The sequence below is a fragment of the Vanacampus margaritifer genome, chromosome 12, assembly GCF_051991255.1.
Source record: "Vanacampus margaritifer isolate UIUO_Vmar chromosome 12, RoL_Vmar_1.0, whole genome shotgun sequence".
Taxonomy (NCBI): Eukaryota; Metazoa; Chordata; class Actinopteri; order Syngnathiformes; family Syngnathidae; genus Vanacampus; species Vanacampus margaritifer.
This window is the reverse complement of record NC_135443.1, coordinates 13,169,581-13,183,841: the sequence shown is the minus strand read 5'-3', so window position 1 is coordinate 13,183,841 and position 14,261 is coordinate 13,169,581. Positions and strand designations below refer to the sequence as shown.

Below are 14,261 nucleotides of genomic sequence, written 5' to 3'. Positions count from 1 at the left end.
TAACGTCCCCGGGAAATTAACTGTGAAATACATTTCTTGAAGCGGAGTGTCTTGCACATTGAATTGAGTGCATATTTATTCAAAACAATGTAAAAGAGTGATTTAAAGTACCCGCTTTAAATTGGATCGAATATAAGTTTAATTTGGCACCATTTATTAATTATATTTTGTGTGTTATTCCTCATCCTAATTCTACGATAGGCTGAAAGAAAAGAAAATAATTGATGAGATTTTGACTATGACTACGATTTTTTTTTTTTTTTGTGGTGGTTCCCAACCTTTTGTCTTGTAAACCCCTAACCCTTTCGTCATACCATGAATAACACCTCATACGTGTTGAAGATCTAAAATTAGAAGGTATCAGGTGATTATATGAAAATCATTTTATTTGGTCTCCTTAATTTTAACATTCAACATTTTATACTAGGCCATTATTTTATTTTATTTTTTAGCTCAAATTAAACAAAATATGCTACTTTGCAAATAATTAGAAATACAAATATGAACTCAAAATAAATAGACATGACTTTGTTATATTCTTACAACATTGAAAATCACTCATTCGAAAAGTCACCTATAAACAGGCATTTAAACTCATCTCCCACATTATAATAGTTTATGAAATAATTCTAGTTAAGGTGGCATACTGGACGGATGGTGAGCACATCCACTCCACAGTTCAGCGGTGGTGGGTTCGAATCCAGGCTCCAGGCTTCCCGTGTGGCGTTTGCATGCTCTCCCTGTGTCTGTATGGGTGTACTCTGGTTTCATCCCATAGTCCAAAAACGTGCCTGGTAGGTTAAATAGAGACTCAAGTCTAAATTGACTGTAGAATGGTTGTTTGTCTAGAAAAATAATTTAAATAAATTAAAAAATAATTGTATTCTGGAATGAAGCTATTTTACATTAACTGTGACTTTTTTTCTTTTTTTTTTGGTTCAGTTTTAGCTTTTCGCTATTGGACAAATGACTTGGCTCACCCGTCCAGTTCAAACAATCAAATGTCCTTGAGCAAAAAACAGCCCTGCTCTAAAAGTTATTCATATTAAATGCAGTGTCAACATATTTACGATAATTTACTGCTGTAGTTCAAATTTCAAGTGTAATCAAGAAAATATTTTCCACATAACCTACATCTCCCATAATGTATGACAATTTTTTTACGACAAGCTCCATGTCATCCTATCATAATATCAACAATTTAGCATAAAATATTCAAATGACCTTTGTTGTCGCTGAGACTTTCAGCTTGTCCTATTACAAGGTCTCAAAGATGAGTCGCTGGTTCAAGTTGTTTGGCACCATTTATTTTTTTATTTTTTTTAAATCAGAGCTTGAGACGTACTGTAGCTGATATTTAGGTCACTGTCCGAGAATCAAAACGGCACCATCTGCACGGTAAACAGAAGCTTATACCATACCACAAAATTGTCCTTACTAGACGGCTCAAATTTTTTTTTATCCCGTTTCGCCGGCAACTTAGATTTTTTGCGTTTTTAAATGTCAGGCCCTTGAGTCAATTAATCTGACTCCCCCAGATGCACAATGAAAGTGACACACAAGACAAGGCAGGTCTTCAAATATTTATATATATATATATTTATATATTTAGAATATGCTCATCACTTGGTTTGTTCACACATACATATATACAAACAAAAGATGACCTTTCAAACTCAGTCCAAACTGCACAATCAGGCCAAAGAGGTCAAATAGATCCAACATCATCAGAAACTTCATTTATGCATAGCTCAAGTTTATCGAGAGAAAAATACTTTTTTTGTCCGTTTCAATGCAACCCAAAAAAAATCTCACATCATCCTTCCTGCTTTCTGTCACACTCTCAGACATCGCGCAAGAAAAAAAAAAGATGATTTTTATAAAAGGTTTCATCGTGGAAAATGAATGTACATGGAAGGAGAAAGTAAACAAAGGACGGGTCTTAAGGATGAAACACAAAATGGCATCACAAGGAGAAGTCTCAATTATAAACAAATATTCCCTTTCTTGTAAACAAGAGTGAAATGTTAAGACATCGCCGCAGCGGGCTCGAAAGGCAAAAAAGTACAAGAATAAAAATGATGACCTATTGCATGTAATCGGTTATTGCTCTCTGCAGATGAAACGGACGATTGGCTCGACGTCAAATGTAAAATGGCGGTTCGGGCGAGCGGAAAAAAGCGCCGTGCTAATGGACGAAGCCAAAGTGCAGCAAAGTAGTGAGGGAATGTAAAATGATAAGAGCTGCGAGAAAGGAGGGAGCCGTTTGGTCGCCTTTCAGAGAGCAGACAGGAGGATCGTGAGGGGGATGACACACTTCGCCACCGTGTGAAGCTTTCCAAAAAAAAAAAAAGGCCCAAATGAATGCTGTTAACTGCGTCGTTTCCCATTTCCCAATAAATAAAAGCCATTCCACAATGCATAAAAAGTGACATTCCAAGGAGCGCGTCACCCTCCGCACAGTCAAGCGTCATCGTGGCAGGCATGCGGTCATTGGCTCGTCCTCTCGCTCGTTTATTTGAAACGAGCCCAAAGCCTGGAGGAGATTTTTTTTTTTTTTTTTTTGCCGAGCTAGCAGCTTAAACAGGAAAAAATTAAACGTCAGGCAAAAAAAAACAACAGATGGGGGGGGGGGGGAATAAAGTGTCTATTGCAGCCATGGTCACAAACATTCCTCTTATGTACTGTATATATACGGGAGGAGGAGCAGCTTCTCTTGCTGAGGCGGCGCCAGGATATACACCTGCGACCATCTCTCTCACCTGTTCACATGCGCGCACGCACACACGCACGCACGCACTCAGCCCGCGGCGTAGCTACTCAAGAAGGAGTAAAACATGGGCAGCTTCATGCGCTGCTGGTCCCGCCGACACCAGGCCATGACCGTGCCCTCGCTGTTGGCCGTGTACAGGTGGTGGCCGTCGCACGAGTACGTCAGGCTGAGGCACACAAACCGACACAAAAGGTGCTCGTTCGTCAAAAGGAAGATACCAGGAAAGTGCAACGCCGCCTAACGTGCTACCTGATGATGGGTTTGCAGGATTTGGGAAAGGTGATTTCTCTCACTGGTTTCAAGTCCCACGTGCTCCAAAGTCTAGAGACGAAAAGGGAAGAAAGTGAGGAGAGATAGACACGACACAATTATGTCTTCTTGAAATGGTTATGAGATTGAAAAGACGCTCTGTTGACAATATGGGTTATAAAATAAAATACAATCTTGGAAATATGACAAGGATGACAAGGTTGTCACGTGAACAGCCACTAAGGGCTAACTGATGATTTTTGCTGGTAAATATACAATGGTTACAAAAAAAATAGGACTGGGTTAAAAAATATATAAGAAAATTGAATAATCAATATTGAATCTATTTTCCTTTTCAAACCTGATATCGGTTCATAAAACCATGAATGAAATTCATAAGAAAATACAATTTAAAAGGCCGAAATATTTTTGTATCTTGCAGTTTTAAATAATAATTATACAATGTTTATGAAAAACTAGGATTGGGTTTAAAAAAAAAAATCAAATAATTGATATTGAATCGATTTTTCTTTTCAAGCCTGATATTGATTCATAAAACCATGAATCGATTATTTTAATATCTCTTTTTTTCAGGAATTCATAAAAAAAATAAAATTTTAAAAGTATTTTTTTTTTTGTATCTTGCTGTTTTGAATCATTAATTATACAATATTTACCAAAAACTAGGACTGGGTTTTTAAAAATCAAATAATCAATATCAAATCGATTTTCCTTTTCGGACCTGATATCAATTCATAAAACCATGAATCGATTATTTTAATATCTCTTTTTTTCAGGAATTCCTAAAAAAAAATGTAATAAAAAATTATGTTTATTTTTTATCTTCTTGTTTTGAATCATAACTTATACAATATTTACCAAAAACTAGTACTGGCTTTTGAAAAATTGAATAATCAATATCAATTCAATTTTCCTTTTGGGACCTGATATCAATTCATAAAACCATGAATCGATTATTTTAATATCTCTTTTTTTCAGGAATTCATAAAAAAATAAAAAATTTAAAGTAATTTTTTTTTTGTATCTTGCTGTTTTGAATCATTAATTATACAATATTTACCAAAAACTAGGACTGGGTTTTTAAAAATCAAATAATCAATATCAAATCGATTTTCCTTTTCGGACCTGATATCAATTCATAAAACCCTGAATCGATTATTTTAATATCTCTTTTTTTCAGGAATTCCTAAAAAAAAAATGTAATAAAAAATTATGTTTATTTTTTATCTTCTTGTTTTGAATCATAACTTATACAATATTTACCAAAAACTAGTACTGGCTTTTGAAAAATTGAATAATCAATATCAAATCAATTTTCCTTTTGGGACCTGATATCAATTCATAAAACCATGAATCGATTATTTTAATATCTCTTTTTTTCAGGAATTCATAAAAAAATAAAAAATATAAAGTAATTTTTTTTTTGTATCTTGCTGTTTTGAATCATTAATTATACAATATTTACCAAAAACTAGGACTGGGTTTTTAAAAATCAAATAATCAATATCAAATCGATTTTCCTTTTCGGACCTGATATCAATTCATAAAACCATGAATCGATTATTTTAATATCTCTTTTTTTCAGGAATTCCTAAAAAAAAAATGTAATAAAAAATTATGTTTATTTTTTATCTTCTTGTTTTGAATCATAACTTATACAATATTTACCAAAAACTAGTACTGGCTTTTGAAAAATTGAATAATCAATATCAAATCAATTTTCCTTTTGGGACCTGATATCAATTCATAAAACCATGAATCGATTATTTTAATATCTCTTTTTTTCAGGAATTCATAAAAAAATAAAAAATTTAAAGTATTTTTTTTTTTGTATCTTGCTGTTTTGAATCATTAATTATACAATATTTACCAAAAACTAGGACTGGGTTTTTAAAAATCAAATAATCAATATCAAATCGATTTTCCTTTTCGGACCTGATATCAATTCATAAAACCATGAATCGATTATTTTAATCTCTTTTTCTCAGGAATTCCTAAAAAAAAAAAAAATGAATAAAAAATTATGTTATTTTTTATTTTTTATCTTCTTGTTTTGAATCATAACTTATACAATATTTACCAAAAACTAGTACTGGCTTTTGAAAAATTGAATAATAAATATCAAATCAATTTTCCTTTTGGGCCCTGATATAAATTCATAAAACCAGGAATTGATTATTTTAATCTCTTTTTTTCAGGAATTCATAAAAATAAAAAAAATTAAGTACTTATTTTTTTGTATCTTGCTGTTTAGAATCATAAAGTATACAGTATTCACCAAAAACTAGGACTGGGTTTTTAAAAATCGAATAATCAATACCAAATCGATTTTCCTTTTGGGACCTGATATCAATTCATAAAACCATGAATCGATTAATTTAATCTCTCTTTTTCTCATCATTTCATAAGAAAATAAAATTTCATTTTTTTTGTATCTTGCTGTTTTCTTGAAATTTACTGTTCACATGAATTTAAAGGATCTTTGTGCAGTTTGTCAATTTTTTACTCGCGAGTGCCACCTCTGGTCCAACACGTAACTGCAGCATCTGTGTCAGGCTCGTTCATGGTGCGAGTACGAGCACGATCTTAAAGCGACAGCCACACTTGACAAAGGAAGACATGACTTCAAATGAGGTAAGAAAAACTCCGCCCCAGATAAAAGCTGACAGGGCTCTTCGTACTCATCTGGGCATTGGTGGAGCATGCATGATGTAGAAAAAGCTTTAACATGACCTTTTTAAACGGCACAATGCACCTTTAAATTTATGAAAGACCTGACTTGTTGCACTTCAAGACAAAATTGAATCTTTTTAAATCTATATTTACAATTATTGAATTAGAATTATGAAGATATTTGAACCTGACTCTCGTACCTGCTTGTTGGGAGATGTAACTCTACTAAAACTGAATTCTAATTATAAAAAAAAAACTTTTTGAATTACTTGCAAAAACTGCTGCTAAGAAATGCATTGTTAAGAACTAGAAAAAAAACACTAGATTAATAAACTTCTTTTACACTGTAAACCCCAAAATATTTATAAAAAATTGTGTTCGACTCAAGGAAAAGTAGACTTTTGAATCGACTTGGACTGGATATAATTTCAGGTTATTGATTTTTGTGTCATTTCACTTGTATCACTCTTTTGTGGAGAGATGGCTCTATTTATTTACTCATTTATTATTATTATTTTTATTTTGTACACTTTTTGTTTTGTATTGTTATTGTTTGTAATGGGAAAAATGGAAAATGAGAAATGAATTAAAAAAAATAAATGAAGAAAGAATGATGAAAATATTTTCATCTCATCCTTGCTGATGTCAATATTTGTGTAACACTGAAGTGATTATAAAAGTATAGTTACTGCCTCCGCAAAATTTATTTTGGAATTTAATGTTTGTGGAGTTTGTATCATGCCCTTGATATTTAAGAAGAATTGATGTTGGATCATTAATCGATATTGGATTGAATTGAAACAAATCGATTGAGGGAATTGGAATGGATACCCCATCCCTACGAAAAACCTCACCTGACAACGCCATTTTCCAGCCCGCCGGCAATGACGTTGACCGATACGCCCTCCGGCTGATTGGAGAAGGCGACGGAGCAAATGATCTCTCTGCAGTGCACGTGACCGATGAGGTCTCCGTTGACGGTCCACAGGCGCAGGTCGCTACCTCCGCCCACTGAACACAAAACGAGCGGCAGAGTGAACACCGCGCTTAAGGCAACGACAACAAAAAGAACTCAACGAATATGTAGAACAAAAAGCAAAACTGCGGACCACTAGAAGTCTCACCCGAGTCACAAACTGTAGCGATGTCACCTGTGGTCTCGCTGGCCGAAACTGCCGTCACCGGGTTTTTGTGGCCGGTGAGGCTTTGCACGTAACAGAGCCTGTAACAGAACATGATCTCAATTAGCAAGCACATACAAAGAGGCGGGCCTAAGCCTGGATGGGCACCACGCCCACCTGTTGAGGTCCCAGAGGATGCAGGTGCCGTCTGTACTGACGCTGATGAGGATGCTGTAAGGTTTGCACACAAACAGGCTGGTGACTTCACCTGTGTGTCCGTACAGGTGAACCTGAGACTCCACCTCCATCTCCGACTGCGGCACAGACAACCATAGAGATGATCAACGTTCATTAGGGATATTATATAGAAAATGCTTTGGGAAATGATTGCAACAAATATTAACTCATTCACTGCCATTGACGGTTATAGACGTCAAAATTCATTTGAACTATTTTTATTAGTTTAACATTTTTTCCACTTTTGTTAACAAGAGTATGAAAACCGAGAAAACAATTTTTATTGGACATTTAGAACAGATATCAAACTTATGATTAATCGTGAGTTATCTGTTAACAGTCATGCGATTAATTACAATTAAAAATTAAGAGCTTCGGGGGATTAAAATCGTAATTAATTGCATGACTTTACGAGTTAACTCACGATTAATCAAAAATGTTATATCTGTTCTAAATGTATATATATATATATATATATATATATATATATATATATATATATATATATATATATATACTCACTCTTGTTAACAAAAGTAGAAAAAAATGTTAAACTAATAGAAATACTTCAAATTAATTTTTGACGTCTATAACCGTCAATGGCAGTGAATGAGTTAAACTCAACCCAACCAAAAATTTCTTGACAAGAATATGTTCTATGCAGCCCCACTAGTCTAAATACAATATTTTGTTTAATATTGCGTTAGTGGAATATGAGCGAAGCAGCAAAATACAGCCGTTTTTATCCATCTTAGAAGGCGGCCATTTTGCCACTTGCTATCAACTGAAGATGACATCAATGTTGCTCAGGTCTTAGAAAACAACCAATCACAGCTCAGCTTTCGAAAGAGCAACATTGATGTCATCTTCAGTTGATAGTAAGTGGCAAAATGGCTGCCTTCTAAGATGGGTAAAAACGGCTGCATTTTGCTGCTTCGCTCATATTCCATAAATGTAACATTAATCAGAATGTCATGTTTAGACTAGTGAGCTCACATATAACATATTATTTTCAAGAAATATTTAAGGTTGACTTCCTCTACTCATTCAAACCCCAAAATATATAAATAATTTTTTTTAATACTTTGTCCGTCACTCCCGAAAACGTAATTATATGTTTTTTTTTATGATAGAGCATACAGAAGGCTTTGATGCAGCCTCTCAACTGCAGAGGCCAGCAGGTGGCAGCAGAGTATAAGAGATCAACCAGTGTCATGTTGCAACAAGCTCCTTTTTGCCAGAAATGTGAATAATGATGAAACTTAGCTATATTCTAATGCAAAATGTTGCAAAACGGAAACAGATACAAATATACTTTTTTTCCTGATGAAAGAAGAGACTCTAATCTTTCTTTTGGCAGGTTCCATGTTTTATAGCTATAGAACACAATATTCTGTGGGCCTTGCAAAATCAGTCAAAATCCAGTAAAACAGCCGGGAGCGAAGGGGGTTACTTCAGTGAAGATGGCTGCGAGTGAATGAGTTAAAGGACTCTAATGTCAATGCTTTTTGCCCACCGATGGTTTAGCTGGTGTTAAAATGACAAATCAGAGAGAGGGGGAAACAAGAATCCCTGTTTGAACCCTTTAATCCCACTTGTGCGCTGCGGAAATGTGTTTTAAGGGCAACTGTGATGTGACTAATGAGGCCGAGCGTACGAGCGCCGCACGGCTCTGAAAAGAAAAGAACGATGAGGAGGAAGGAGGGCCTGCAATGTTATAATGTGGAGGCGGAGGGCTTAGAGGGGGCCGTCGCCATGGTTACCCACCGTGGCGCTAGTGAAGCGGTTGCTGTAGGCGGTGATGACTCCACACTTGCTTCCCGTAAATAGCTGGCAGCCATCGGGCACCCAAGCACAGCTGGTCACCTGGACGAGACGCACGGGTCGTGAGATGGACGAAAACGTGGCATCTGATTGGACGGTGGCCGACGGTGCAATTGCTAGCTTATGGTTACCTGATGCAGGGGGGAGCACTGAATGAAGTTGATGGGCGGTTCGCTCTGTTTGCTCTTCAGCCTCAGTATGTTATCTGCGTAGCCCCAACTCAAAATGGCCGACCACTGGATGTCCGTGCTGTGCATGCTGCGAACACCTGCGCAGGGCACAAGGTATTGAATCAGTCGGCTGTAGGGACGAGCCGTCCCGCGTGCCAGGCGCGCGTCTGCCTACCTTGCTCCTTGCTGTAGATCATCAGGAGGCAGAACTTGCGCGACAAGCCGCAGATAGCGCGCGTGGGCAGAGCCAGCAGCGATCCGAACCTCTCGCCATGAGGCTGGCTGAAGCACACGACCGGATCGGGAGCGCTGGGAGAGCCCACGTACTCGCCCCACTTCAGACCTTTGATCCATGGCAGTGGGCTCTGTGGGAAAGACAGAGTCAAGGAGACCGATACTCGAAATTTAAAGCCGATATTCTTTTACGGTAAAAGAGAAAATATCGTCAAAATTAAGTTTTCCAAAATTTCAACATCATTTCTTAAATGTATTTATTTATTTTAAATTAAAAGTGTAGGGAGTTCCCAGTGTCAGCTTTTTTTTTTTTTTTTTTTTACAGCTGTCAAACGATTGCATTTTTAATCAGATTAATCACATCTTAAAATTTTGATTAATCACGATTAATCACTTAATTAAAAAGGCTTCTTATCAAAAAAAATTTGCAATGTAGCACATATCATGGTGTTAATTCTTTCGACATTTTTTTATTTTCTTCTGTTAATTTCTCTTAATCTGTTAATTAATTTTGTTTTTTGACCATGTTGAATTTTTTATTTGCCAATGAATTGAATCAAATTTTCATTCAATTACTTGCATAATTTAAAATGAAAAGAAAAGAATGAACCCAGTAGTTTTTCTGAATGTCATACGCAAATATTTATTAAATGCTTTACTTTAATGTGTATAGTTATGTTTACTATTATTATTATTATTATGGCCCCCCCGATCGAAACCCGAGTGGTGTTTTGTTATTGGACTTCTGTGCTCGTTGAGAGGAACCAGTTGAGGTGGCTCGGGCATCTGGTTCGGATGCCTCCTGGACGCCTCCCTGGGGAGGTGTTCCGGGCATGTCCTACTGGCAGGAGGCCCCGGGGACGACCCAGGACACACTGGAAAGACTATGTCTCTCGGCTGTCCTGGGAACGCCTTGGGGTCCCGTCGGATGAGCTGGCTGAAAAGGCTGGGGAGAGGGAAGTCTGGGCTTCCCTGCTAAAGCTGCTGCCCCCGCGACCCGACCCCGGATAAGCAGAAGAAGACGGACGGACGGAGTTATGTTTATTGCTCAAACGCAACCTTCATAACTAAAGATGACTTCTTGACTTGTGCTACCTTTAACGTAACCATCCGCTGTCAAAATTAATTCATTCACTGCCATTGACGGCTATGAACGTCAAAAATGAATTTTAACTATTTCTATTAGTTTAAACTTTTTTTTCCCACTTTTGTTAACAAGAGTATGAAAACCTAGAATTTTTTTATTGTGCATTTAGAGCAGATATAAAATTTGTGATTAATTGTGAGTTAAGTATTGAAGTCATGTGATTAATTACGAAAAAATTTGAATTACCTGACGCCCCAAATTTTTAATAATCTTTTTTTTTAAATGAATTTATGGCAGTGAATAAGTTAATAGTGTGATTAATGTGTGTTAATACATGATTAATGCAATAAAATTTTTTTTTATATAATTAATCAATGAGTTAACACTTTAACTTTGACAGCACTCATTTTTTTATAAAGTGGAAATTTAAATAAAGCCATAAATGAAAAGATCCCTGTATCTCACTGAGCGGCAAATAAAAGTGAATCTAGCTCATTTTGGGTTTTCGACAGGGTTCGTTAAAGGTTTCAAAAGATTTTTGCAGACGGTAAAAAATGGACTGAATATGTTCGCAATGTCTTTGCGACAAGTAAAAACGGTCTGTGAACATCTTACAAATCCTGATGAAATTTTGCTACATTCGCAAGAATTCACCGCTCAGTGATATACCAACTTTATCAGATTCGTAAAAAAGGACGATGCCGATATTTGGCATTTTTACAAATATCGGCACAGATTATTGGCCGATATTTGTCTATGCCAAATACTTTTCAACATATCGTATTTGGAAATAGATTTAAACGTATTTAAATACATTCAAATGGAATCAATCTATGGCAGGCGGCTTACCGGACAGATGATCTCCTTGGCCTGCTCTCTGGTTTCTCTAAAGGCGAGCTGAACCAGGAGACCCATGGCGGCCGGGAGCTCGCCCTCCATCATGAGTTTGGGGCCGGCCCTGCCGACGTGGGAGGCGCTAAAAAGCTGCCTGGGAGTCTGCCCGTACGTCTTGATCATGGTTTCAAGCGCTCTTCGCTGGACTGGGTCTTCGACTGCCGAAACGTCCATTCCAAAATACGTCTGTGGAGGTTCATAAAAACCTGCTGTAAGCGTCAGTCCTCATATCTTCGATTCAACGTGATGAGGTATTCTTACAGCTGGGTGGAAGACGTTGATAGCCTGGACGGCAGCTTTTCCTTTCTGTTTGAGTCCAAACACCAGATCGATCCACTGACACAGCGTCTGAGAAACCTGATCCGACTCCAGCGCCTGACGGTGAATCAGGATGAAGAGACGCGGGTCGTTCCGGGCCCAGGGAGGCAAATTCACATGGTTGACCCTCTCGCTGTTCTGACGAACGCCAAAATCAAAACCTGTTGAGGGGAAAGAGCAAGAAAGACGTTGAGGAGAGGAGATCAAATGCTTTTAACTCATTCACTGCCATTGACGGCTATAAACGTCCAAAATTAATTTGAACTATTTCTATTAGTTTAACCCCCCCTACACTTTTATTAACAAGAGTATGAAAACCTATAAAAATAATTCATTTTTTTCTCCCTTTCCTCTTCCGTTTTTTTTATTTTTTTATTTTCAGACTTCGTTTTTCAAAAATGTTAGACTTTTCCGCCTTTCTGTCAAATTTCTGATATTTTTAACAATTTTATGGACATATTATGGTTATTTTCTGCTTCTCTTCCTTTTTTGGACATTTTACCTATAAAAAATGTATTGCACATTTAGAACAGACATACAATTTGTGATTAATCGTGAGTTAACAAGTCATGCGATTAATTACAATTAAAATTTTTAGTCGCCTGACGAGAAGATTATTAAAAATTAGGGGCGTCAGGCGATTAAAAGTTTAATCGTAATTAATAGTTAACTCAGGATTAATCAAACATTTTATTTCTGTTCTAAATGTACAATAAAAAATATATAGATTTTCATACTCTTGTTAACAAAAGTAGAGAGAAAAAAAAAATTAAAAAAAGAAAGAAAAATGAGAAAAAAAAAAAAAAAATTATTTTTTATTTTTTTATTTTTTAAAAAGGAGAGCAATGATTATGTCAAATCGAATGAACAATACTGAGCTCTCCTTAAAAAAAAAAAAATTGAGAAAAAAAAAAGTAGAGAGAAAAAAAGTTAAACTAATTGAAATAGTTAAAATATTTTTTGGGACGTTTATAACCGCCAATGGCAGTGAATGAGTTAAAAGTGAGCGTAAACATAATGACCTTCTCTGTTGACCAGGAATTCTGGCAGATAGAAGAACTCCGGGATAAGCTCCTTCACATCCGTCATGGACTCGTAGGACGAGAGCCGCCACGTGGTGTTCATGGAGTGAAACGTCCGGTCCGGGATATCAAAGCTCTGATCTGATTAAGACCAAAGACAATCTAATTACAAACCCGATTCAGTGATTGGAACGGCGCCCTTTCATGACCTCAGACACCATCGCCCGCTGAATACATTTGCAGTCGCATAAAGGCGTCTGAGGATCACAGGAGAGATCGGCTGAATGAAAAAACATCATTAGATCCAGAAAGGAAAAGATGAGATGAAGGACAAGTATAAAAGACAAAATAAGCTTTCATGGCTGTGGTTGCGCACAGCTGGAACCGGGCGCTAAAAGCACCACTGGGTGAGATTCCATCAACGCTGCTATTAAAGAACCGTGAACACTTACGGGGGGGGGGGGGCAGTTTCAACTACACGTGCTGTAAAAGAGCGAAATCCTTGATGACAAGGGCTAAAAGCGGTGACTCACCCTGGTAGGCTAGAAACATCTTGGTAAAAGGCGGCATTCGGACCAAGAAGTGCAGCACGGTGCCGCTGTTGGAGTAGTGAGAGCCGTAGTGGTAAGGCTGAACGGGAGGCATGGGGTCGTCCTCCCGGATGCCCTTCCTGTACTCCTCTTCCAAATACTACGCAAGGAAAACACACGCTCATTTAAAAAAACAAAAAACAAAAACAAAATAAACGTTGATGAACACTGGACAAGTCTTACTCTAAAATTATCCACATAGCGATCTTCTTTCTCTTTGGACTGGACGGCAATGGGCTTGCTCAAATTCCTGCATGGCAGCAACACACAAAGCAGTTAAAAGTCAGTGTTGCTCATAAAATGAGTTTCACATTAGAAACGACACGCAAGAAAGTGGTAAAAGATTGTAATGAGTCATGCCATCAACCCTAACGCAAACGTTAGCAACCTTTACGGAATTAATAACAGAAAGTCTTGTCTGAAGCCGCAAAATATTTGAAGATTGTGATGAAGGAAACAGTGTTAGTATTAGTATAATGTACTAATTAGAGCTGCACTACTACACAAAAATAGGAGAGAAGCATCCAATACGTAAACATTCATTTTTTCTCCCTTTCGTCTTCCTTTTTTTTTTCCTCCAGACTTCGTTTTTCATAAATGTTAGACTTTTCCGCCTCTCTCTGAAATTTTTGAGATTTTTGACAATTTTATAGACAAATGGTAATTTTCTGCTTCTCTTCCTTTTTTGGACATTTTATGGCAATTTCTTTTGTCTTTTTTTTGTGTGCCTTTTTGCAATTTTGTGGCCATTTCATGGTTATTTTGGGGATTTCTTTTTTTGTTTTTTGACACCTTTTAAACGTTTTCTTCACTGCTTTTTTTTAACAAATAACATTTCTGCCTTTTTTGGGGGCAATTTTGTGGCCATTTTATGGTAATTTTTGAGTTTTCTTTTTTTGGTCATTTTACGGTAATTTTTTTGAATGTTTCTGCCTTTTTTTAATTCAATTCTCATTTTTTGAATTTTCATGGACATTTTATGGTAATTGTTGTTTTTCCTCTTTCTTTTTAGGCATTTTTAGGTCATTTAAAAAACTTTTTCATCTAT

The 14,261-nt window shown here is 36.6% G+C and overlaps 1 protein-coding gene across 1 annotated transcript in view; it reads right to left on the bottom strand.

The window, feature by feature from the left end:
- Window positions 1-1,569: 1,569 nt before the first annotated feature.
- lyst (lysosomal trafficking regulator) overlaps window positions 1,570-14,261 on the bottom strand; it is a 59,487-nt gene continuing 46,795 nt past the window's right edge. The window contains 13 exon segments of the mRNA XM_077581710.1: window positions 1,570-2,939; window positions 3,023-3,094; window positions 6,571-6,727; window positions 6,841-6,938; window positions 7,015-7,151; window positions 8,842-8,940; window positions 9,030-9,166; window positions 9,244-9,433; window positions 11,239-11,469; window positions 11,545-11,762; window positions 12,624-12,764; window positions 13,157-13,313; window positions 13,397-13,463. Of these exon segments, the coding sequence (XP_077437836.1) occupies window positions 2,801-2,939; window positions 3,023-3,094; window positions 6,571-6,727; window positions 6,841-6,938; window positions 7,015-7,151; window positions 8,842-8,940; window positions 9,030-9,166; window positions 9,244-9,433; window positions 11,239-11,469; window positions 11,545-11,762; window positions 12,624-12,764; window positions 13,157-13,313; window positions 13,397-13,463 (1,843 nt within the window). The 3' untranslated portion in view covers window positions 1,570-2,800.